Genomic DNA, 23,047 nt, shown 5'->3' with positions numbered 1-23,047 from the left:
GCGGTCGCCGCGTGGTGTCGAGACTGCTTGCAGTGATCCCTTGATCGACGTCTTGAGCGCTCCTCTGCACGATCAACGGCTCGGCTTGGTGACGTGCTTTCGCGGTATCAGGTTGATGACGTTCGATGGGACTTGTCCCACACGTCTTATTCCCATGCGTGAGGAGGCGGGAGAAGACTCCGAGTGTGCCTTTCCAGTGAGGTCCTCGTGATGTTGTTGATTTCTTTATGACAGGGGGCTCAAAAGTATCTCGCTTGTCGCACGCTGATTCACCTACCCACCATATCTGCATGACGGCTTACGCACTGCAACGCGGTCGGTCGTGTACACACGGTACGCATATTAGGGCAGGGGGGTTTCGGCACATACGCCGCCATGCCGCTCTGTCAAGTCACTCCCGTCTAGCTCCTCGGATTACTTTCGACGTCTGTCTAAGCCTCGCGTGAACGACAACCCCATCGTCGAGAGCAAAAAGAACAAAGTTACATAGTACGCCTTGCTCTGCCGACCAGCAATAATGGCCATTCTGCACAGGTGTTTGTCCGCAATAATGCCCGCCGGCGGCCCGGTGTGCGCTCCGGACACTCGCCGTCTTTTACCTTGTCAGGAATAAGGGCCCATACACACATGTGCTCTGGTCATGATTGGGGAATCACGGCCTTCGCTGATCCAGGATGGACAATTGAGGGTTTGCGAATCGCATGTTCGTCCGTTCTGTCATGCGCCGCCGGTGTGTGCTCCGAACACCGTCGTCTTTCACCAGAACAGGGACAAGGGTACACACATGTGCACATGTCATTGGGGGAACACGGCTTTCGCGGATCAAGGATGCGCAACTCAAGTACGAACCGCATGTTCGTCCGTTCTGTCATTCGCCGCCGGCGCATCGGTGTCCGCTCCGACCTACCCTCCCGGAGCCGTCTCCTCCTATTGTGTGCTTACATGGAGCTTTTAGCAGCCTATCCTTCTAGGCTGCTGTTGCGACGGCGGCGGACGCGGGGCGGGGGCACGTGGCGGGTTTGCTTGTACGTAGAGACCGTAGTCTGATGATCAAGTCTGTGGACTACCATACCAGCAGCTGTGCTGCCGACGACCATGGATCGCAAATAACGCGCAGTATCCTGTGATCATGGTGATTGCGGGGAAGGGGCATCAGAGTTGCCACATTCAGAGAAGATATCCCACAGAGAAACGCAAATCCCATGTGATGCGTGGAAATGGCAAGCCGGGACGCTTGCAAAGCTTCGCGAGCGAGTGACTTCCTCAGAGCCAATTGATGCCACGGGGAACCTACAGTGACAAGGTAGCTTTGGAGCACCACCCTCAGGCCACAAGATCTAGCATGGCGCGATGCAGAGGAGATTTTCCATCACGGCACCAGTACCAAGATCCGGAATTCCATGGGTAGGTCATGGTAGAGGTACCTGCTGTACGTCGCTATTCGTACCGTAGTAGTTGTGCATGCTTCGCACCGCGAAGAATGACGGAGCGCTTGGCCACGTACCAGTTCACCACGTGAAACGCGGACGCTGGACCGTAACGTATGCCAGGTAGACACTTCTCACAACCGAGCGCGCCACGCCAAACCTCCCTAACCGGCGGTCACCCCTCCGCCGCGCCAGCGCGCGCAGCCCAGCAGCAGCAGTAGGACCTCCCTTCGCAGTAGGGCATCCACGACCCCGATCGGACCCTCGGTCAACATCGCAGAAAGTCCACAGCCGCAGTCGGATCTGAGGAAAAAGCAACGCGCCCGCCGCCGCGGCGGGCAAAACGTCGGGCTGCATCGGCGATTGTGGCGATCGATCTGCCAGCGCCGATCCCCCGGGAATTTTTTGGGCGGACGGACGCCGCTGCCGCTGGGCGAGGGGTATCTGGTCGTGGCGATGCGATGCGATGAACTGTCGCTATTGATGGTGCTCGTAGGGGAAAGATTTTAGGGATTTGGTGGTGAAAAGGTATGGATCGAGATGTCATGGATTGACGTGTGTGCGTGTACAGACGCAATTTCTATTTCATCATAGCTACAGTATGGGGTATCTTATATCGAAGAAAAAACAAAGCATGCGTGATACGTATTGTAGTCGTATACAGGGGGGACGATGTCGGCGCTGTCCCGCAGCGCGCAAGATCATCCACTGCCCGGTCGTCATAGTCGTCGTCTCTGCATCTGCCCGTCGATGCGTTTGTTCATGGGTATCAGCCCTGACACTGTGTGTTTGTACTGTGTCGGTCGCAGCGTTGATCGGTTGCTGCTGGATCGACTGCTGGGGCCATCTTTCCAGGTAAGCGATTGAGGGGTGCAATGCTGTGCGCCAATGTGTCATGGTTCTGAAGCGGGCTTTTGACCATTGGATAAAGCTGGCGGGTGCTGGGCGTTGCACTGCAGCCAGTGGGAGTGGCTCTTGCGAAGGCCGTAGGTTGAGGTTGATGATGTTGCCTCAGAAGTGGTGTATGGTGGATAAGGCATGTTGCAGTGCTGCAGACATGCCAAGCATCGAATGCTCAACGGGCGTAGAAGCCAACCATGGCGGCGCAGCGGGAGCAGTAGTACTGGTTCAGACCATACTGGACCATGTTGGATTTGCCGGTCTTGACGTCGATGCTAGGCGTGCGGTGACACCGAGAGCACCTTGCCAGGTCTGGCGTCGAGAAGATGTCGCGGTTGCTGCCAGTCGAGTGCATACTGGAGCCCGAGGAAGTAGAGTCGTCGCTGGTGACGTGAAGCATGTTTTGCTGAGGCTTAGGTTGTGGCCTGGTCGAGTGGGCAGAGGCTGACATCGACGGTTGATGTGATTGAGGGCCTGGTCGTTGAGAAGGGTGATTGTCGAAGACGAGTGTCTTCAAAGTGCCGGAGAGGAGCAGCGTGAGGGTGTTATGGGCGTAGTCGGATACGGTGGAAAAGGATTCGAGGCCAGACGAGTGGCGCCATGGCAGGCTTTGTATCAAGTCGCAAATCGAGGATCGCCCCGGCGGTACAGGCATGCGGCGGCCTACATCGAGATTCTGCCTTCCGGGCCCGTACAGTAGCACAGAGGCCCCGGAGAGGGGAGCGTCCAGGGCTGGTTTGAGTTTTAGCGTGGTCGACGTCGCGAGTTCGCAAGCATCTTGGCCCCGCCGGCGCGCTCGCCGTGCTCGCTGCCGCCCTGCGCAACCCTGGCGCTGCTCGGGAGGCGGCCGTGCAATCTGCCGTCCGCGCACCAGGGCAGTCCAAGGTGTCGATGTCGCCCTGCCACACGATCGCGCCGTGTCATTCGCTGGCGCGCCAACGGTCAGCGCAGCAGTGCCTCCCGCCGTCCCAAGCCCGCGGCTCGCCAGCCAGAGATGCGCTGCGCTGCGGTGCTTGGGTGCTCGATGCCATCTGTGATCCTCAGCCGCCATCTGCGCGATCTGTCGTCGTGCGCATCCGCCCGGCACGCGACGCCGCCCTGCCATCGCCCATCGGCCATCGGCGCCCTCGTCGTCGATGCCTGATACCGGACCGCGCGCGACACCGGCTCGTGCGGGTGCCCACGCCCAGGCTGAGTCACATCAGTTTGATTAAACGCTGGCGCAGCGTCGCAGCCTCTGCGCAATCATCCTGCCGGGGCTGGCGCGTTTTGGCTGCCCGCTGTATCAGAGGCACCCTCAGGCCATCCATCCCAGCCGCGCTGCAGACGCCAATGCACTCTTCGGCCCAGCGCTGTGCTGCTTGTCTGTCATGAGACCCAAGACTGTTTTGAACCTAAAGAACGCCTCCTCATCCTCGGCCTGTCCGGCACAGCAGGATCACGAACAAGCTCTCGCCCACTGCTGCGACCGTTGTGGCGCAAGGGTGCTGCCGCCGCGGTCCGGACCTTCGAGCACTCAAGCTGCACGCCGTGAGGGTCTGGACTCGGTCGAGACTCTGGTCGACTAAGGTACCAGCACCGCTGTCCAACTCTCACGCGTCGGGACTTCGACCACTGGTAAGGCCGCGTCACTTTTGACAGGATTCATATAGGGACATTGAAGGTCTCCACCTACTCACCTGACATTCTCCGCTACCTACCAGCGGGCATCCCGAGACCTGTAGGCACGCGCTCCTCAAGACCATGCAGCGTCCTGGGCTGGTCCAGACTGGACGGATTTTTTGCCTGGCGGCAGTCAGGAACACCGCCGGCATCCGAATATCGCTCCCTGCAAGCTTGGGCCCAACACACATACCCGCGCGTTTGAGACCTGGCGCTCCGTCGTAAGGTTTAGCTTTCGGTGTCACTGATGGTGAAGCGTTGGACGAAACCCAAAAACTCGGAGCTCGAGTCCTGAGCGCGAGGCTTATACACAGTGGCGCACGCATTTACCGAGCGGTCGCGAGACCGGAACGCCTCCTCGCCAATGCGGACCGATACTCGCATCTGCCATCTCTCAGACAACAAAGACGTGTTATCCTCGGTCTAGGCCGACGACGAGTCCGTCCAACATTGCCTGACCCTGCGCTCTGCAATATGTAACAAGCTCCATCCAGCCCTGCGGCGACCACAAAGGTCAGCGGCCACCTCGCGCCCCGTCCAGACCCAAGGCCCCAGTCCGTGGACACGCAGCAGCAAAAGCCCTCCGACGCCCATCTAGCCAGCCCTACGAAAACCACGCACCCGTTTGACCCATCGCTATCGTTTCACAATCCCCAAGCCTCGACCCAACCTATCGTTTCTCGACCCCAGCCCCAACCCACAGCTCGAAACACCTCGAAGCCCATCGATCGGCTATTCTACCACCACCCGAGGGAGCTCCTCCATGCCAGCCCCTCCACTTGCACAGGTAGGAGCCAACTCTATCCCGACCTCCCTCGCAGCAGGCCGCCCGCACATAGCCACCACCACCACCACCAACCCGGCGCATCACGCCGCCCAGTCGGCTCTCCGCTTGGCTTCGCCAGCCAAACCCGTGACGATCGTAAACTCGCGCACTGCAGTGTTGCAGATCAACACATCCCCGGCGTGCGTCAGACAAGCCGCTTGCCACAGACAACGGAAGGAGCTCTGCTGCCGCCGACCGCCTCAACGGCGGATCCTGCGCGCAGCTGCGGAGTACGTTTGTGGCTTGCTGCTTGTTCGGACGCGCATCCGAGAAAGTGTGAGTTGCCTTGTCGCTGGTTTTGTCGTGGAGTGGATCGGGGCAGGGTTGGTGAGTCTAGACTTTCGGATGTTGAGGGCCGTGATCGTGTGGTTGGGAGCGTCTAGGACGGTCCGGGTGGTGGGTGTGATTGTGCGTGAGTAGATGTCTGAAGTAGGTGAAACTGTAGTTGTTTCGTTGGTCGTTGAGCGATAGGATGGGTTGGGTCGAAGCTATAGGATGATGGCAGCTGTAATTTTTGCTACGTATATAGTTAATGTGAGACACGCTCATGTCATCAAGGCGTTGTAGCAAAGTGGTTAATGCGATTGACTAGAAATCAATTCCCTTCGGGGGCGTAGGTTCGAGTCCTGCCAACGTCGAGAGTGTTTCTCTTTTGCCCATCACGCGCGTGATGTGAGGTCCTTTGCGCGGCGGCTTGCGGCGCGTTCGTTTGCCTATGAGAAGTCTGATCGTGGTCTGCTGGCAAGCTTTTCGTGCCATTGATGTGCCCGACGAGGCGATCTCACGAAGGCGACACTACGAATACCGGTTGTCTGCGAACGCAACTTTTTGCGCAGAAGATTCACGGGGTCATGATGGGGAATGGCAGGCCTTGCTACTATACCGGCTTCATCTTGGAGCTGTAATTCGTATGTCTCTACAGTAATACAAGGTTGCGCCACGGTGGATTCACGAGGCTTCCCGGATGCATGAGAGATGGTGACAATAGCAATTCTTGAACAAAGCTTTTGCTGGTACACGACGTGGTTTCCAACTTTAGCCTCTCGAAGCGAAATCTCTGCTGCAGCAATTCTCCTTCACTCAGAGCTGTTCGCAGTTATGGCCCAAGCTATGCAATCATTGCACCATATCATGACCTCCCAACCGCAAGATATCTCTTCACCGCCCGCCAATCCATGCATGTTCCCACCTGCCATCGTCGGTCCTCCTCTTCGCACCTCTTCTCCCATGGTCCCGCGAAGGCAGCCGCGAAACCAACAGATGAAAAGACCTGTCAGACATACCGCCAGACCCTCCCAGCACAGCCGGCCGAAGCCAGACACTGAGCTGGGCTGAGATCATCGCCGCGCGAGACGAGGCTCGCGCACGTCGGCATCACTCTTGGGCCCGGGGCATCGGCTCATCAGCCAGGTTGGAGTCTGTGGCTCATGTAGAGAACACAGTTATGGACGTTTACTATAGAAATGATTCTATGAAGTCTGTCGTGGGAGAATTCGTTAGTCCTCATGGCTTTTGGAGTTGGAGAGGCCACAGTATGGGTGGCCTGGGGAGTACTCACAAAGTCGCGTGAAGAAAGGAAAGAGAGGGATCGCGAGCGCGTGGAATAATTTGTAGGTGCTGCGCGGGCGCCAAGCTTTGCGGCGAGGCGCGGGGGTGTGGCTGCGGCCTGAGGCTTCTGCTGGCGCGACTCCAGCGAGCGGTCATGGCTTGAAGACGCTTACGAGATAGGTTGCTGGATTGCTGGGATGTCGAGCCGTAGTGTTTTTGCACGGTCTGTGTTGTGTGTGCACAAGCACGAGAGGTGCGGACTTAGTGCTTCATTCGTTGTTGAGGTGCTGGTAACACTCGACGTGCTGAGCCAGATCACCTTCGATGGACGGCATTGCTTGACAAGCTCACTTGTTGAGGTGCATTTTCGAAAGGGATTCCCTCGCATGATCTTCATGTAATATGCGCAGCCTGGGTTAAGCGGCAGTCTCCATATCATTGATTGTATCGCACGGTGTCGTGCTTCCGCTGTTTGTTGACGCTTCTCTGTCCGTGCCTGAGGAAGCCATTCAATCGATACTCGGGGACAGAGTGAGGCTGTAGAGCGAGTGTGTGTGTCAATTGCGTAATGCCGATGATTGATGTTTTCCGTAGCCATAATGATTTCACTTGAAGTGTTCGATTTGTTTGGGACTCATTGCGCCTGCGCTTGATTGAGATACACCACCAAACCGTCTGTCGATTCATGGATGACTTCTTCCACCGTCGCCAGTGTATTTCACGACGATCGTTCAGAGAGCGTTTGTTTTCGACATACATTCTGAAGACAAGAGCGCGTTGCGATTTGAGCGACCTCCATATCTACCTTAGCCAGTGGTCGAAACAACGACCACCCCGTCGACCGTAGATAAGGGTAAGCAGGGTTAGGGTTAGGGTGTCAATATCGCCCGTCTTCCTGCGCACTCTTCAGCTTGGGAATCCGAGACTTGGGGACGGCGAGGTTTTCTGACTATGCGTCGAAGACTCAAAGCTTTACAAGCTTCACAAGTGGCCTTGTTGGCGAGCATTATGTGCTCCACGACTCTTCAGCAAAAACTGCAGCAAGACGTTCCCCGGTCTAAGCCCTGCAAGAGTGATGCCGTCCAGTACGGAGTACCCTTCAAGAGGCTCATCAGCCCGCATCTGTATTATTTCCAGTAAAACCATCCCGGTCAATTTCCACGGGCATGCCTAGATACGATACGGATGTTAGTGATCAGGCGTTGCACAGGAAAAAAATATACGAATATTTTGTGTGCAAGCGAAATCAAACCATGCAACACGGGTTTTATAGTGTAGCGGTTAGCACTTCGGATTCTGATTACATCGGCCTTCCGGCAACCCCGGTTCGATTCCGGGTAAGACCTTCTCTTTTGCCCATCTGCTGCTCGGGTTTGGTGACGGCACTGCTCGTTCAAAGCTGCAATGCCCGGGTGTGCTGGTTGCGATGAACGATCCACGACACTACCAGTTGCGGAAAGTAAACGCACGACAGGATCTGTACACAAGCTTCACGGCTTCATGTGTACGAGCCGTATCACTCCACTGCATCCTTCGTCTGCTTAGGTTCACAGGCTCCAGAAACTCGATCTCAGATGTTTCTAGTATCGGTGTTTGCGATCAACGGCAATTGACAACGTCATCACAACAGTTGTGTGCATGTGAATGTGCTCTGAGTTCATAGATGACGGCATACTGTTGCGAGACTCTCACCGATCCCACCGTAGGGTTGTTCTAGAATGCCGCATCAACCGGGACGGTGATGTGGGGGATTGGGATCAAGTCTACTATCGGGCCTGTTTTCATGCCCTTGGCTCTTGGGCATGTATAGGCATCTGAACATCACGCTGGCAAACCCCGTTGCGGTGAAACAGCACCCAAGTCCAACAGAGTCAAAATCAGGCGACGCGGCCCAACAAGAGCACACGCCCAGACGACTGAAGCTGACAGGCAGCACAAAGACCACCCCATCAACCATGTGTTGCGCGTTGGGGAAGCTCGAGTGTTCCCAATGTCGGCCAGTACCAAACACCCTACGCGGCGGCACCCCTGCCGTCGGCCGTACGATCATGCAGGAACGCGACGGGCAGAGTGGGATGAAACAGCGCCACGACCGCCTCAGCAGCACGAGGAGGGTGCGTGGCGGTGGGCAAGGGAGCGCGTCTCAAGCACAGCGAGCACACCCTCAGAGGGCCGTCGTCGACGTGCAATTCGCGGACGGCGAGTGCACGGCATGCGGCGGGCTCGTGCCGCGGGCCTGGACTCTCGTAGCGCGGTCGCTGCGATGGATCGAGCACGAATAATGACATGCGCGTCGGCTGCTTGCGCTGGAGGCTGCGCTGGAGATCGGCGGCAGGGAGTGCGGAAGGCTTTGCGCAAGCCTTTCCACACGCCGCCCCAAGCCGGCAGCCGTGCCGAATCGCTGGCGCTGGGCGGCGTGCCGTTGCCTGAGTTGGATAGCGGTATACCTGCAGGAGACGTCTTCGCCCGAAAATTGCACGTGAATTTTTTTTCTGCTAGGTACATGTCGCGGGTGTGGCGTAGGGCGGCGGCGAGTGAGAGGTTGAGCGGCGGCGGGAGAAGGGCGGGTGCAGCATGGAAGGTAGGGATGGATGCTTCACCCATGGCGAGCTACGGCGAGCAGAGGCACGAGAGGGTCTGATGCGGGCTCCACCGTGTGAAGGCGTGCAGGCTGCGCGTGCGCTCCAAGCAACCAGAGGCCGGCGCAGAAGCAGCAGTCGGCCAGTAGCAGCGTCGTGAGGTAGCGTGTCCATCGCCCGTCGGTGCAGCCAGGCGTGGTTACGTCTCCGCCCTACGCCCGTCCAGCGCAATCTGTGCCGCCCGCCTGTCGTGCTACTCCCCCACGCCCGAGCCAGACAGCTCCCACTCTTCCCGGCCCACGGCCTCTGCTGCTCCTCTCGTCCATACCACTCACACACACCGCTGCGGCCACATCGCTTCGTCCATTGCTGCCCGTCTGCCAGTATTGCACCCCGTCGCTGCGCAGTGCCGACTCCCTCCTTCCCTCTCTGCACGCCGCTCCGGTCAGCAGCCCACCCCGCGCTAGAGTCATCCGCATAGCTTTTTTACTGCATCAAGCCATTCCGAACGCCGACCCCGGCGCCTCTTCCGACTTCTCACCTTCCACCGCCCATTGCCTATACCATAGACTGCTGGACTGCCAGACCCCATCGCGCTGTATTCAGCATCGTCGCCCGCTCGCCGTGTCGCCTGTATTCTTCCGCTGACGTCGGCATTACACGTACTATTCGGTTCCACCGCGGAGAGTGTCTCTGGACTGATTCTCGCGAGGGATCTCTGAGCTAAGACACCGCACCACCGGAGCTGCCACAGGACGGCGGGTGTCTGCGAGAGCAGCAAAAATTCGACCAGACTTTCGCAGTCATCTGCACATCCCATCTCAGACGTCATGGGCACTCCCATGGAGGACCCGCAGATGGAGAAGACGGGTGTGCGATTCGCGGCCGAGAACCAAGAGATTGCGCCCGAACACAGCTTGGAGGATGTTGATTCTTCCAATTCTGCCGACAGGCAGAGAGAAGACCTGAACCCTCAGGCCCAGCAGGAGCTGGCGCAACTGAAGACCACCCTCCAGAACAACATTCAGTCGTCGCGCATGCAACACCATGCCTTCGAACCCGTGTCACTCCCCGGCTCCATGCCAGCTTCTAGAGTGAGCATTTTCACCGCTTGAGTACGTTTTCCCAGTGCTGACATTCAATTTCAGGTACCCTCAGGCCAAGCAACGCCCTCTGGCGCTGCAACACCGAGCAGGAGGCATCTGCCTGCTGGCTCAACCGAAGCATCTCCTAGACCGTCTCCGCCGACCACTGCAGTGCATTCTCCCCCGCTAACTCCGACCGCAACCAAGAGCCGCGACAGCAAGCCTTTCTACAACCCTGTGCAGCTTCCACGTCCGGCACCCGATGTCATGACACCACAGCGATCTTCCTCCCCGCAAAGAGCTCCCACGTCCGCACCTCAATCAGAGCAGGCGGGAGGCGTTCCTGCGCACCCTAAACAGACACCACGCTTCTCGATTGGTCCCACTGGAGATTCGGAGCCGCCTTCTTCTGACGTGAGCCCATCCAACACTGCGCCTGGCACTCCTGCAATGCAACCGACGTCCCACTCTAGACAGCCGTCTACAGCAGAACAGCGATTCAGGTTCGGCAACCGAGACCCCGCGCAAGGCTTCTCGAGCTCGGGTACAATTCCAGGCACCATGCCTGCAACTGTATCTGGTCTTCCCCGGTCCACACCAGGAAGCTCAGCGAACCTCAGTGAGACGAAACACGAGAACAAACGCTCAAGCTTTTTCGGTGGCAGCAAAAAGCACGATGACGACAGCGGCCACGAGAAACACGGCAGCTCGAAGTCGAACCTCAAGCGATTTTTCAAAATTGGCGAGTACAAGCACAAGGACAAGGAAAAGGAGAAGGAGAAGGAAGCCAAGCGCAGGTCGGAGTCAAGAGACGGCACGAAGACGCCGCCTACCAATGGCACGCAGACTCCTACTATTCCGTTTGCGGACGACCATGGTCTTGCATCAAAATATGGAAAATTCGGCAAGATCCTCGGTTCTGGCGCTGGAGGCTCTGTTCGCCTGATGAAGCGCACTGGAGACGGCGTGACATTCGCTGTGAAGCAATTCCGCGATCGCCACGCATACGAGAGCGAAAGAGAGTACAACAAGAAGGTCACCGCAGAGTTCTGTATAGGGTCGACTCTGCACCACGGCAACATCATCGAGACGATCGACATTGTCCACGAGAAGGGCAAGTGGTACGAAGTTATGGAATATGCGCCGTTCGACCTGTTCGCGACGGTCATGACTGGCAAGATGACGAGAGACGAGATTACGTGCGCTACGCTGCAGATTGTCAGCGGAGTGTGCTACCTGCACCAGATGGGTCTGGCGCATCGTGATTTGAAGCTGGACAACGTTGTTATCAACGAGCACGGCATCATGAAGTTGATCGATTTCGGGAGTGCGGTTGTCTTTCGCTATCCGTTTGAGAATGAGGTCGTACTGGCGACAGGTGAGCAACACAATCCTCGGAAGGCCACTAGACGTGTAGTCAACTAACAATTCTCAGGCGTCGTCGGTTCTGATCCGTACCTTGCACCCGAAGTATACGACAACCAGCGATACGACCCTAGGCCGGCGGATATCTGGTCAATAGCTATAATCTTCTGTTGCATGACTCTTCGCCGATTCCCCTGGAAAGCGCCGCGGATCTCGGACAACTCCTACCGACTCTTCGTCTCTCCCCCCGATCCCGAACAGGATCGTCTCATGGACGCAAACCGCCGCTCAATCACACCTCACTCCCACCGCAGTCAGGACGACTCGAAGCGCGGCACTCAATCCGAGCCCGCATCCCGCAACCCGACGGGCTCGACCAACGACACGAGCTCTGAACACCAGCACAAGCACCACCACCACCACCACAACGACTCGCAGCCCCGCACCGAACCCGCATCACGCCAGTCCACCAACTCCTCCGAATCAGGCACCATCAAGGGCCCCATGCGCCTGCTCCGTCTCCTCCCGCGCGAGACCAGGCACATCATCGGCCGCATGCTGGAGCTCGACCCGCGCAAGCGCGCCACGATGGACGAGGTCCTCGCCGACCCCTGGGTGCAGAATGCCCTGGTGTGTCGCCAGGAAGAGAACGGCGCCGTCTTCAGAGCGCCTGGCCACACGCACGCGTTGCAGCCTGGTGGTGGAGGAGACAAGTAAACCAACGCATGGCTTTCTGATCGCTTCTGGCCAGCGCTGCAGGATCCGGCGAGCTCAGAGCACGGAGCTCCAACAGTCACTGCAACGATTTCACACGCTTTACGGATCCGGCATGCGGGAGAGGAAGATCGAACCTAAAAAATTAAACACAATTCGCTTCACGATTCCTTGTAATGATCGAGCAATTTGAGGAAAAAAAGGATCCGGGCCTAGGCTGAGCTGAGGACACACAGGTGGATAGACGCTCCCGCTCAAGCCCATGGGAAAGAGGAAGGAAGGCCTGAAGATGGCTGCTGTGATATTTGGGAATAGGGGGAGGGACGTTTACGGTCTTGGTGAGAGAACTCACTGACGATACGAAAATGCTTTTTTGACGTTTCGCTTTCGCTCTACTCTGCTCTGGGGACTTGTAGGGGAGTATACTTACTTACTTTTTTTGGCTTCTTGTTTGATACCTTTTGTGTTTTACGCTGAGTATTATGAATGATACCAATTTTTATCAAACCTGGCCCCTTTTTTCCCATCCTGCTTTCGCGAGCCAAGGGCTGGTTGCAATGAGAATGGGAGACTGGACAAATCGCCCTTCGACGCCTCCCGGAGCCTTCGCCAACGTATCGTTCCGTCATGACATGGAACAGTCTGGAAGGGAAAATCACAGAGCTGTCTGGGTTACTTTTCCCGCGAAAGTCAAGGGCGCTCTGTCCGAATCAAGGCACGTAAGTTGTGTCAGTTAAAACACTCCTGTTCCATACCTACATTGCCGCCAATCCGTGGAGAAGCTGTAGGATGTTGTTGAGCTTACTTCGTCACTCAGGCAATGCGTACATTATGATGTCGTGGAACCTGGGCCGGCTATGCCGCCTCTGCCGTCTTGCCCGATTGGAGGTACATAGGACCGATCCCTGACCAAAAGAGCGGCAGCGGCGCTATACAATATTGCTCGTTCAAGTCCGCGATTGCGTCCTCGCTATCTAGCACGCAAGAATCACTGCTATTCAAGTCGGCGATGCACGCACCTACCGAAACATTGACTTTCCCCTTCGCACGACGCGAAACATTCCACCCGCCTCCGGAGAATGCAGAACTGCGTCACAAATGCCCCATCGTGAAAGTAAAGCTCTTCGACGACAGCGAATCCTGGCTACTGACCAAGCGCAAAGACTGCTGCGCCGCCCTGGCCGCGCCCCAGCTCTCCGCCGACAGGCGGCACGCCGCGTACCCGGAGATCCACGAGGGCGGCGGCAAGGCCAAGGCGCAGACGCCGACGTTCGTGAACCTCGACGACCCGGCGCACGCCGAGCAGCGCGGCATGCTGGAGGCTTGGTTCACGCCGCAGGCGGCAGAGAAGATGCGGCCGATGATGAGGCGGGTCGTCGAGGCTAACCTCGACGAGCTCGTCGGGAAGCATGGCGAGCACACGCGCGAGCCCGTGGACTTTGTGCAGGAGTTCGCGGGCCTCGTGCCGCCGCAGGTCATCTATCACCTCCTGGGGATCCCCGAGGAGGACATCCCGGCGCTGTCGAGGGACAGCGAGGTCCGCACCAGCACGGCGCGCGACGCGGCGCAGAGCTCTAACCGCAACCTGCAGGCTTACATGGAACAGTTCGTGAAAGGGCGAATTGAAAGCCCGAGCCCGAAGGACGATCTCGTGAGCCATCTGGTCGCGGGCCCGTACAAGCAGGGCAAGCTCAGCTTGGAGGAGATCGTGAACCTGGCTTTCCTCGTGCTGGTCGCCGGCAACGCGGCGCTCATCAACTCGATCGCGCTGGGCGTCGTGACGCTGCACTTGCACGCGGGCCAGCGCGACGAGCTGAAGGAGGACCCGAAACTCGCGAAGGACGTCGTGCTGGAGCTGACGCGCTATAACACGACGTCGGCGCTCAACAGCCGGCGCGCGGTCAACGAGGATGTTGAGATTGGCGGACAGGTGAGTCTTGCCATATTGCATCCATTTGCGCTCGAGAGAGCATGATCTAGATACTGACGCGAACGGCGACCCTAGAGCATGAGGAAAGGCGATAAGCTTATCTGCTCGGTGCAGTCCGCGGACCGCGACGAAGAGCACTTCGCGCACCCAGACCGCTTCGACATCCACCGCCGAGTAGAGCCGAAGGACGTCCTGGGGTTCGGCTGGGGTCCGCATCGTTGTCAGGGCGAGTGGCTGTCTCGGGTTGAGTTGGAAGAAGTCTTCGGTAGGTACGCTCCTGAGGTGGATACATGGGGCCATCCGGTTAATGGTTTCTGCAGCCGTCCTTTATCAGCGACTACCGGACTTGAAACTCGCGGTGCCCGTGGAAAGCCTGGAGTATACGCCGGCTACGCAAAACATGGGTGTCACCGCCATGCCAGTCGTGTGGTAGTGGAGCACGCAGGCGTGAGCTTCTGTAGTTGGATTTCATGCACCTTTTTGGAGGTAGTGGCCATGTCACCCGTGTTCGAAAAAACCGTACACAGCTTACAGGCGTCTTGCAGTATTTGATTCGCGACTGTAGATGCAGTCACTATCTTGGTGAAGTTATTATTTGGCTTTCTTCGGACACGGACTCAGATCCGGGTTGCCGGATCGAAACGTCGACGCCATACAATCTCATCTATAATACTCACACTGACATCACAACTATTCGCAGACGTCACGAGGAACTTGATATACGGCAGCTTTGCAAGCGGTTACCCCGGAAGAGCAGGATATTCAATAGTCGTGTGATAATCTCTAATAATAATACCTAGCAATCCTTTGTCTACGCCAAAAGCTACAACAATTAGACATTGCTTCGTCACATTAGCTCTGTCACATTACTCTCAGTCGGCATTGATCGCTAGAATCAGGCTTCAGCATAATCGTTCTGGCCGAACGACAGTCGATAAAATACTACTATGGATACACAACATGACACACGGTCGCTACCCTCTGTGGTTGTTGAGAACTTTTCTTTTCTTTGGTTTGTCGGGCTCACAACGATGGGTGTGCTATCTGACATATGAGCAGGTTCACCGTGTTGATGGACACAGGCATACGTAAGCACGCGACTGCAGTTGCAACAGAAAGATCTGCTGACATTTTCGCGATCAGTATCGATTATAATGCATCAAAATCCCTACCAGGTATGTCCATCTCGAAGCCGGGGCTTATCACCTGTTAAATTGCACATCGAATAACAGGAAATCAGTTCGCGGGCCTGGGTATACTTTCGACCATCATGTTCGTCTTTAATCTAGTGCTTTTCATTCTTTTCACACTTATTCTCCTGGTGAGAATCTTTTTATTTCCGAAGCGCATGGCCAAAGACATGACGACAAATCTTGTGGAGCTCAGTATGACCGGGACCGTTCCCATTGCGTACTTCACTCTCGTCGCTCAGGTTCATCCGCCAAATCCTGATCTCGCCCGCTCCCATCACTGACGGACTCGACAGGTTAGCCTCACGGTCAGCCAAGCCGGTTGGGGCTCTCACGCCTTCACACTGGTGGCGTTCGTGATGTGGTGGATTGGCACTGCGGTGGCTTTGGCCATCGCCGTCTTCGTCTTCTTCATGGTCGCCAAATACTCCGTGACGAGCATTGCCGACCTCGCACCAGCTCTGGTCATCCCGTAAGCTCGCTGCCCCAGCGATCCGACGGCACACCGATACTGACCGCTCACAGATACGTCAGCATGTGCACCAACGCCCTGGTGGGCGGCCTCATTTCAAGCTACTCCGCTGAGATCAGCGACCGACTCGCGGTGCCGGTTATCATCGTGTCGTACATACTGCTAGGCGTCGGCCTGTTCGTGGCGCTCCTGGTCTTCGCCGCGTGCACGATCCGGTTCATCGACAGCGGCTTGCCGCCTCCAATCCAATACCCTACGCTGTTCCTTCTCGTCGGGCCTGTGGGACAAGCAGCCGGAGCAGCACTTTCTCTAGGCACCGCTTCGAGGATGCACTTTGGAGGATACGGCAAGGGTACCTTGTTGCAGCAAATGGGGGGCTCAACCTTCTCCAGCATCGGCGTCTGGGTCGCTCTTCTCCTGCTCGGCCTAGCCGTCTTCTTCACCCTCTTCGCGCTGAGCGCTATGATCGAGGGCGCGATCAATCGCCAGCACACTTTTTCGATGCTTTGGTGGGGAACCATCTTCCCGGTAGCGACAGTCAACACTGCGTGGATCCTGTTGTCGACATCCTTGGATTCTCCGGCGTTCCGGGCGCTGTCGTCGATATTCCTGCTGGCATTGCTTATTGTCTATTTCGCAAACTGGGGTTTCACGATATACCATCTTGCTACTGGGAGGGTTCTCGGTGGAGTGGCGTTCTATAGGGCTTCGGCGGATGAGATGCTCGAAGATGGTAGAAAGACAGAGTAGTAATGACCAATCAAACAGTTAAGGTACAGACAATAGCGAACACTTCAGGCTGTACTGAGGGAGGATTTGATCACCGTCTGTTCGTGGTAACTTTACAAACTGCAAGTTTTTAGCGGTCAGAGTGGTACTACACCTAGGTTTAATGGAGTCGTCTTCGATCATCCGTCTTGGGCGAGGATGTGAAGTTCAGATCAAAGTGCAAAAAGGAAAGCCAAAGGACAAAAACATACAACAGGCGGGATTCCCAGATGGTCACCCACTCTAGTACTAGTCGCCCGGTTCAGTGCTTATGTATGGCAGAGCGGACGGAGTGTACGGTTGTCACCTGCCCTTGGACGGGCTCGGCGCTTCCCAGTAACATTCTAAATCACGTGCCGTAGCTGCTGATCCCAAATTCCAGGAACATGATGAGAACCCGGTTGTCACCTACGAGCGCCTGGGAAGCGCGCGGCCCTTCCCGCATCTCAAATACAAGCTGCGCGTGACGCTGGAACCAGACGGAGCCTGACCACGGTTTCTGGTTCCTGGTTCCAGGAAGCCCTCACCAGGATCTTTTGATTCCTAGTCGAGCCACTCGGGAGGCATCAAAGATGCGGCTACTGACTGACTCTGTGGCCTTCGTTCCTGGATCGAGCGCTGTAAAGTGTCAGACAGGACCTCGTTACATGCCCACTTCCCTGCAAGCACACGATTTCTGGATCTGAAATGTGATATCTCTTCTTGTGACATGCCGAGCCTTGCACTTAGCGTGTGTGCAATGTATGTAAGGCATCTTCCTTTCTAAGCCAAATCGAGAAAAACACTGCAAGTGCAAAGTTTGTCGAGCGTAAGCTAAGAAGCTCACATACAGCCAGAGCGCTTAGTGGCAGAAAGCCATCGGAGGAAGCTTCGCGTGAGGTCCGTGATAACAATAGCACATGAGAACTTCGCTAAGCAGCAGCGCGGGATCTGCTTTGTAGGATGAGAAAAAGGCTCGTTATGGTCTCCACCTCAGTGATTTTCTGAACTCACCAGATCATTGTCCACTACGGTGTATAATATCATGCTACATCGAAGGATAGAGTTCTCGCTAAACGAGATTGAGTTTGCGCAACTTACTTGACAAACAGCTGGCAGAACATATTAGCATGGATAGGGAAGGTGTCGCGGCGTCTTAGTTGCGGAGACAGTCCGCTCTTACGAGGTATACAGAGAATCATGAGAGATCAAGGAGCTAAATGTCGCCATCCAACTTGCTAGAGAGGGTCCGGGAATGGCAGGCCAGAGCCTTGCAAATCATCCTGCACGTTACTCATTTGCAGTGATGCTGGAAGAACGGTATGAGCGCAATGGAGAGATTAAAGACCTAGGAGAGGCCATTGACGCCGCCCGACAAGCAGTGTAGGCGACTCTGCTCGACCACCCATGCTGGGCTATGTGCTTGAACAACCTCGGCAGCTGGCTTGGGAATCAGTGTGAGTGCACTGGAGGGTTGGTGGTCCTTGAAGAAGCGTCACAACTAGGAGATACGTGGCCTCCAGTAGGAAGCCCCTCAAGGTTTAAGACACCAGGCTCCTGGAGCATGACTGAAAAGTCGCCCCAACTGCAATGTGACGGAACCGGATGTGAAATTGAACCTCGGGCCAATTCACACCCCGAAGAAGGTAAGAAGGCGATGTATTGCCATCAGAAATCTAAGAGGCTAACGGATGAGACGGTAGGAAAAGCTCAAGAAACGCTCCCCGCCGCAGTTCTTGCAGACCATCCTGTCTCTCCACACGGTGACTTTTATTTCAAGATTGTTATCATATCTGAAGGCACTGACCAGTGAGTACAAACTAGTGAAGGGTACAAGTCCTCGACAAAAGATAATGTGACCTGTCTTAAACATCTACTAAGATTCTCTAGGATTATCAGTGTTGGATTCAGCGAGAGAGATGTCCCGCTCTTTAAGCTTCCAGGTCATTCGGAGGCCAGTTGGGGCTACCGCGGCGATAATGGTGGCTGCTTTGAGCACAAATCCAACCCGAGGACCCCTCTCCAGCAGTATAGCCTGGATGTCGCAAAATGAAGTCATTAAGAAACAGAAGACGGAAAAGTGACGCCAGGAAGGCCGGGAGCCACCGCTTCGAAATTTGCCTGGACCTTCGCACCGCTTTGACTCAGGCCTATAGCATGGTACAACCGGCAAGGCTTGAAGCTAACATTTGGTTCTGATCATTGGACCAAATTAGTTGAGAACTACAAAACAGTTCTGGCTATCGTACAGGGTTGTGGACTTACCAAGCCTCTTACCGTTCAAGGTAAAAAAGATTGCATTCTTACCCCATTCCACGCCATAGCCAACAATATGACCGTGTCCAAAATGAGGCCATCCGTGCTTGGGTTTCTGACAAGCTGTAAAGCAATGGCCGTCGTCACGTGATAACCCCAGGAGAAGCCGTGAGGCCATGATGTACTTCACACAAATTCGATAGAAGTAAGCTACAGTTGCGGGTTTGATGGCATCATCCGTATGATCGGTAGGCCACGGGCATTGCAACTTTATAGCAGGCGTCTCGACAAAGACACAGTCACCTCGCTCGAAGTCCCTGCAAATCTGTTTGCCTTGCTCCAGAAGCCATGTCCGTTCACTATGTTCACTCTGGATTGAGAGTGATACAGTTGACGGCAACTTCCGGAAGTTTGATAACGGCTACCTGGAGCTCTGAGGAACCTGGCCGAGCAGGGACGAAAGTTTAGGAGGAAGCTGGATGATATGGAGAAGGGACAGGATAAGGTTCTCTGGAAGGAGGGTGCTTTGTCTGAGAAGTCTGAGAATCAATCCGAGAGCAGATCCGCTGAGCCTGAGATCACCAAGGATCGACAGCCGAAGGCAGAGATGGAGCCGGAGCTGAAACCCGATGAACCCGAGATTACCGGTGTGGACGACTACTTGCAATGGATGTATGAGGCTCAGAAACCCCATTGAGGCTTGTGTATTAGTGCGAATACTTGTATTGGACAAGTTACTGGCATTTCTGGCCAGGTGTACGTTGTGATATAGGGCTTCTCGGCCATTGTGTATATATATACTCTCAAGTGGAAATTTGCCTCAGCCACTATGAATGGCAAATAACAGCGGACACATCTCATTATTACATTTGCGAAGATTCGCTGGCTTGATCAACGAGCAAGCAATGAAGCGAGCGGGGAAACGTCACCGCCACACCATTCAATGGTACCGAGGTGTGGGGACTAGTTTTTATTATTGAGAGGAAAGACGCTTTTTAAGTAATTATTGTGCCTAGTTGGCATATTCATCAATGGCCGCCGCTGCGCGCCCGTTGCCGCAACCTGACGACAGCGCGTCGCCGGGGGTGACACGTCTGGGCCGCTCGCGAGCTTCGCGCACCGCGATTGACTACAAAGGATTGCACCGAGGCACTCTGGCAAGGGAGAGAATCCCGAGTCAAAGCACCGACAAAAGCAGCGATGTCCAAGAGTCCCGCCTGGAGACGATCCTGAAGGCCATCGCCGGCGTGCACGATTCTGTCGACGAGCGCTTCGCGCTGGTTCAGGAGGCCATCGACCAAGTACCGGATGTCAGTCAAGTGAAGGAGGCTGTCGCAGACGAAGTCAAGGACGTAGTGCAAGAGCAGCTGAGGGTCACAGTGCAGCGTGAAATCGTACATGCCATCGGGGAGGAGGTCAAAAGAACGGTACAGCAACAGGTGAGTGAGGTAGTGCGCCGGGAGATCAGGAGCGTCGTGCAACACGAGGTCATGAACATCGTCGACGGGAGAGTCGCCGCCATCGTGCGGCAGCAAGTCACAAGCATAGTCAAGGAGCAGGTCACCGCTATCGTCCAACAACAGGTCACGAGCATTGTACAGGAGCAGGTAACGGCCATTGTCGAAAAACAGCTGTCCAGCGTCCAACACTCGAGCCCGAACCCATCGTATGCGGACGTAGCGCGCACGCCGCCCGGCAGCCGCCCTAGCAACCTCAGGACAATCTCCAATCGGACGACCCCGTCGACGTTCACGGATACGCTGTACTGCACCGTGGACGTGACCAACGTGGAAGAAGCGGAGAGGGACAATGCAAGTGTGAGCAAGATCAGACAGAATATCGAGAAAGAGATGGGTAAAGGAGAGGAAGGGAGCGGCTGGCGGTGCGTTGCAGTCACGAGGGACCCTCGTCATGCTGCCCGTATCCGCGTCACCTGTCGAGATGAGAGTGAGCTTGCACGGGTGAAGGAGGTGGTTGAGAAAACTAAAGCGGTGGGGTCGCGCGTGCTGCGAGATCAGTGGTACCCGGTCAAGGTGGACAATGCGTGCCGGACGGCGGTGTTGGACGGGCACGGCGAGCTTCGAACGGGTGCTGTAGAGATGCTAGAGAAGGAGAACGAGGTGAGTACTGCGAAGATATCGTGGCTCAGCCGGAAGGACGTACAAAAGGCGTACGGATCCATGGTCGTGTACGTGACCAAGCGCGCAGACGCCGCGAGGCTTCTGGAGGGCCAATACTTCATTGTCGACGGAGAATCGGCCTTCACCCGGGTGTTCGAGCCCAGGCGTGGACCGATGCAGTGCTTCAGATGTCTAAGCCTCGGACACAAAGCCTTTTCGTGCACCAAAGAGCAGGTTTGCAGCAGGTATGCCCAGCCAGGCCACCGCCACAGTGACTGCCAGGCAGAACAGCCCAAATGTGCCATATGCGACGGGCCTCACGAATCGCCCAGCCGCCAGTGTCGTATCCTCTATCCGGCAACTGATGTCTAAGCCGATGCAAATCCTACAACTGAACATGCAGAAACGGCGAGAGGTGCAGCACAGCGTGATGAACGACGCAAGTCTGAAGGAGTACACGGCTCTCGTCGTCAGCGAACCGTACGTGTTCGAGATGGATGGGAAGGTGAGGACGAGCCCGATGGGGCATCAGGGCTGGACGGCCATCCTGCCGAGTGAGAGACACGATGTGCGGTGGGCGGTGCGGAGCATGCTGTGGGTGCGCAAAGACATCGAGTGCGAGCAGGTGAGGGTGCCGTCGGCAGATCTCACAGTGGCTCTGCTGCGGCTGCCGGACAGGGCAGTGTTGCTCGCGTCGGTGTATGTGGAAGGAGCAAATGGTGCAGCGCTGAGCGAGGCGGTGATGCTGCTCGACATGGCAATAAGCTCGGCGCAGCGCCGCGGTGGCCCACGCCTCGATGTAGTGGTCGCCGGCGACTTCAATCGGCATGACCAGCTGTGGGGAGGGGACGGGTTGCTGCCGACGCGACAGGGCGAAGCAGACCCCATCATCGACTTCATGAACAGATGGAGCCTCGAGAGCCTTTTGCCCCGCGGGACCAAGACATGGCAGAATGCAATGCACGCCACCACGATCGACCTCATGTTAGCGTCGCAGAATTTGGCGTCGGACGTCCTCAAGTGCAAGATCCACGACACGGAGCACGGGTCAGATCATCGCGCGATCGAGACGTCTTTTGACGTCGAAGTCCCAGATCGCGCCACCCAACCTCGCCTGTTGTTCAAGAATGCTCCCCCTGGAACGCGATTCGAGAGCGCATTTCCCGAGCATTAGACGATCGACCAGCTTGTGGCGACGTCCAGAGACAAGCGGACCGTTTGATGCAGGCGGTCCTGGACGCGGTCAACTTGCTGACTCCCAAAGCCAAGCCGTCTCCGTACGAGAAACGCTGGTGGACCAGGGACCTCACGAAGCTCCGCCAGGTCCACACGTACTGGAGGAACAGGGCGCGTGCGCATAGACGAGGCGGGGAGGCACTGCCGGATTTGGAACAGCAAGCGCGAGCGGCAGCGAAGGAGTACCATGATGCGATACGCAAGCAGCAAAGACTGCACTGGGACGAGTTCCTGTCGGAGGACACCAACATCTGGAAGGCTAGCCGCTACCTCAAGCCTGACGATGGCTCGGGGTGGTCGAGGATCCCGCCTCTGCAAAAGGCGGACGGGCCAACAACGACGAACAACTCGGAGCAGGCCGAGCAGCTGCTTGCTACCTTTTTCCCGCCACTACCCGACAACATAGAGGACGAAGAAGACCGACCACAGAGACAACCCGTACCCATGCCGGAGCTGACCGTGGACGAGATCGAACGCTGTCTCATGAAGACCAAGCCATGGAAAGCCGCAGGCGAAGACGGTCTCCCTGCTGGAGTGTGGAGGCAGATATGGCCAGCCGTGAGTGAGAGTGTCCATCAACTTTTTCAAACGTCCCTCGACACAGGAGCCCTGCCCCAGCAATGGAAGATCGCAAAGATCATCCCGCTCAAGAAGCCCAACAAGGACGATTACACCCTGGCGAAGGCATGGAGACCCATCTCACTGCTATCGACTCTGGGAAAGTTGCTGGAGGCGGTTGTCGCCGATAGGTTATCGTTCGCGGTTGAAACCTATGGACTACTGCCAGCCAACCACTTCGGCGCGAGGAAGCAGAGGTCTGCGGAGCAGGCGCTATTGCTCCTCCAGGAGCGCATATACTCGGCGTGGAGGAGTAAGAAAATGGTGAGCCTAGTCAGTTTTGATGTGAAGGGGGCGTACAACGGAGTCTACAAGGACCGACTGCTACAGCGACTACGTGCCAGAGGTATCCCGTCAGATCTGGTGAACTGG

General features: G+C 56.4%; 6 protein-coding genes across 6 annotated transcripts; 5 read left to right on the top strand and 1 right to left on the bottom strand.

The window, feature by feature from the left end:
- Positions 1-2,502: 2,502 nt before the first annotated feature.
- Positions 2,503-2,727, bottom strand: WHR41_08104 (uncharacterized protein; the record flags this gene model as incomplete). Its single annotated transcript, XM_069376708.1, has 1 exon — positions 2,503-2,727. One exon carries the CDS (start codon positions 2,725-2,727, stop codon positions 2,503-2,505), a length of 225 nt encoding a protein of 74 aa, XP_069227124.1.
- Positions 2,728-9,261: 6,534 nt separating this feature from the next.
- On the top strand, positions 9,262-12,613 carry WHR41_08103 (uncharacterized protein). Its single transcript, XM_069376707.1, has 3 exons — positions 9,262-10,036; positions 10,091-11,405; positions 11,463-12,613. Exons 1-3 carry the CDS (start codon positions 9,773-9,775, stop codon positions 12,107-12,109), a joined length of 2,226 nt encoding a protein of 741 aa, XP_069227125.1. The 5' UTR covers positions 9,262-9,772; the 3' UTR covers positions 12,110-12,613.
- A 502-nt stretch (positions 12,614-13,115) lies between these two features.
- WHR41_08102 (uncharacterized protein) lies at positions 13,116-14,565 on the top strand (the record flags this gene model as incomplete). The annotated part of the gene is made up of 3 exons (XM_069376706.1): positions 13,116-14,036; positions 14,112-14,301; positions 14,357-14,565. The coding sequence occupies 3 exons, from the start codon at positions 13,116-13,118 to the stop codon at positions 14,467-14,469; spliced, it is 1,224 nt and encodes a 407-aa protein (XP_069227126.1). The 3' UTR covers positions 14,470-14,565.
- A 145-nt stretch (positions 14,566-14,710) lies between these two features.
- On the top strand, positions 14,711-16,483 carry WHR41_08101 (uncharacterized protein). The gene is made up of 6 exons (XM_069376705.1): positions 14,711-15,048; positions 15,096-15,124; positions 15,180-15,211; positions 15,277-15,468; positions 15,523-15,698; positions 15,752-16,483. The coding sequence occupies exons 1-6, from the start codon at positions 14,984-14,986 to the stop codon at positions 16,446-16,448; spliced, it is 1,191 nt and encodes a 396-aa protein (XP_069227127.1). The 5' UTR covers positions 14,711-14,983; the 3' UTR covers positions 16,449-16,483.
- Positions 16,484-19,732: 3,249 nt separating this feature from the next.
- On the top strand, positions 19,733-21,193 carry WHR41_08100 (uncharacterized protein; the record flags this gene model as incomplete). The annotated part of the gene is made up of 1 exon (XM_069376704.1): positions 19,733-21,193. One exon carries the CDS (start codon positions 19,733-19,735, stop codon positions 21,191-21,193), a length of 1,461 nt encoding a protein of 486 aa, XP_069227128.1.
- A 58-nt stretch (positions 21,194-21,251) lies between these two features.
- On the top strand, positions 21,252-21,995 carry WHR41_08099 (uncharacterized protein; the record flags this gene model as incomplete). The annotated part of the gene is made up of 1 exon (XM_069376703.1): positions 21,252-21,995. One exon carries the CDS (start codon positions 21,252-21,254, stop codon positions 21,993-21,995), a length of 744 nt encoding a protein of 247 aa, XP_069227190.1.
- Between the last annotated feature and the right edge of the window lie 1,052 nt (positions 21,996-23,047).

This window comes from Cladosporium halotolerans (assembly GCF_011745625.1).
Source record: "Cladosporium halotolerans strain TM138-S3 chromosome Unknown Sca29, whole genome shotgun sequence".
In the NCBI taxonomy this organism is placed as follows: Eukaryota; Fungi; Ascomycota; class Dothideomycetes; order Cladosporiales; family Cladosporiaceae; genus Cladosporium; species Cladosporium halotolerans.
Note: the sequence above shows the minus strand (reverse complement) of the source record. Positions and strands in the feature narration are given on the sequence as shown.

Bases quoted from the DNA above. Each gene is read 5' to 3' on its own strand.
- WHR41_08101 (XM_069376705.1), top strand. From the start codon at position 14,984: ATGGATACACAACATGACACACGGTCGCTACCCTCTGTGGTTGTTGAG. The intron at 15,212-15,276 runs GTATGTCCATCT...ACAGGAAATCAG, and splicing joins TGCATCAAAATCCCTACCAG to TTCGCGGGCCTGGGTATACT. The intron at 15,699-15,751 runs GTAAGCTCGCTG...GACCGCTCACAG, and splicing joins GCACCAGCTCTGGTCATCCC to ATACGTCAGCATGTGCACCA.
- WHR41_08103 (XM_069376707.1), top strand. From the start codon at position 9,773: ATGGGCACTCCCATGGAGGACCCGCAGATGGAGAAGACGGGTGTGCGA. The intron at 10,037-10,090 runs GTGAGCATTTTC...ATTCAATTTCAG, and splicing joins GCTCCATGCCAGCTTCTAGA to GTACCCTCAGGCCAAGCAAC. The intron at 11,406-11,462 runs GTGAGCAACACA...AACAATTCTCAG, and splicing joins TGAGGTCGTACTGGCGACAG to GCGTCGTCGGTTCTGATCCG.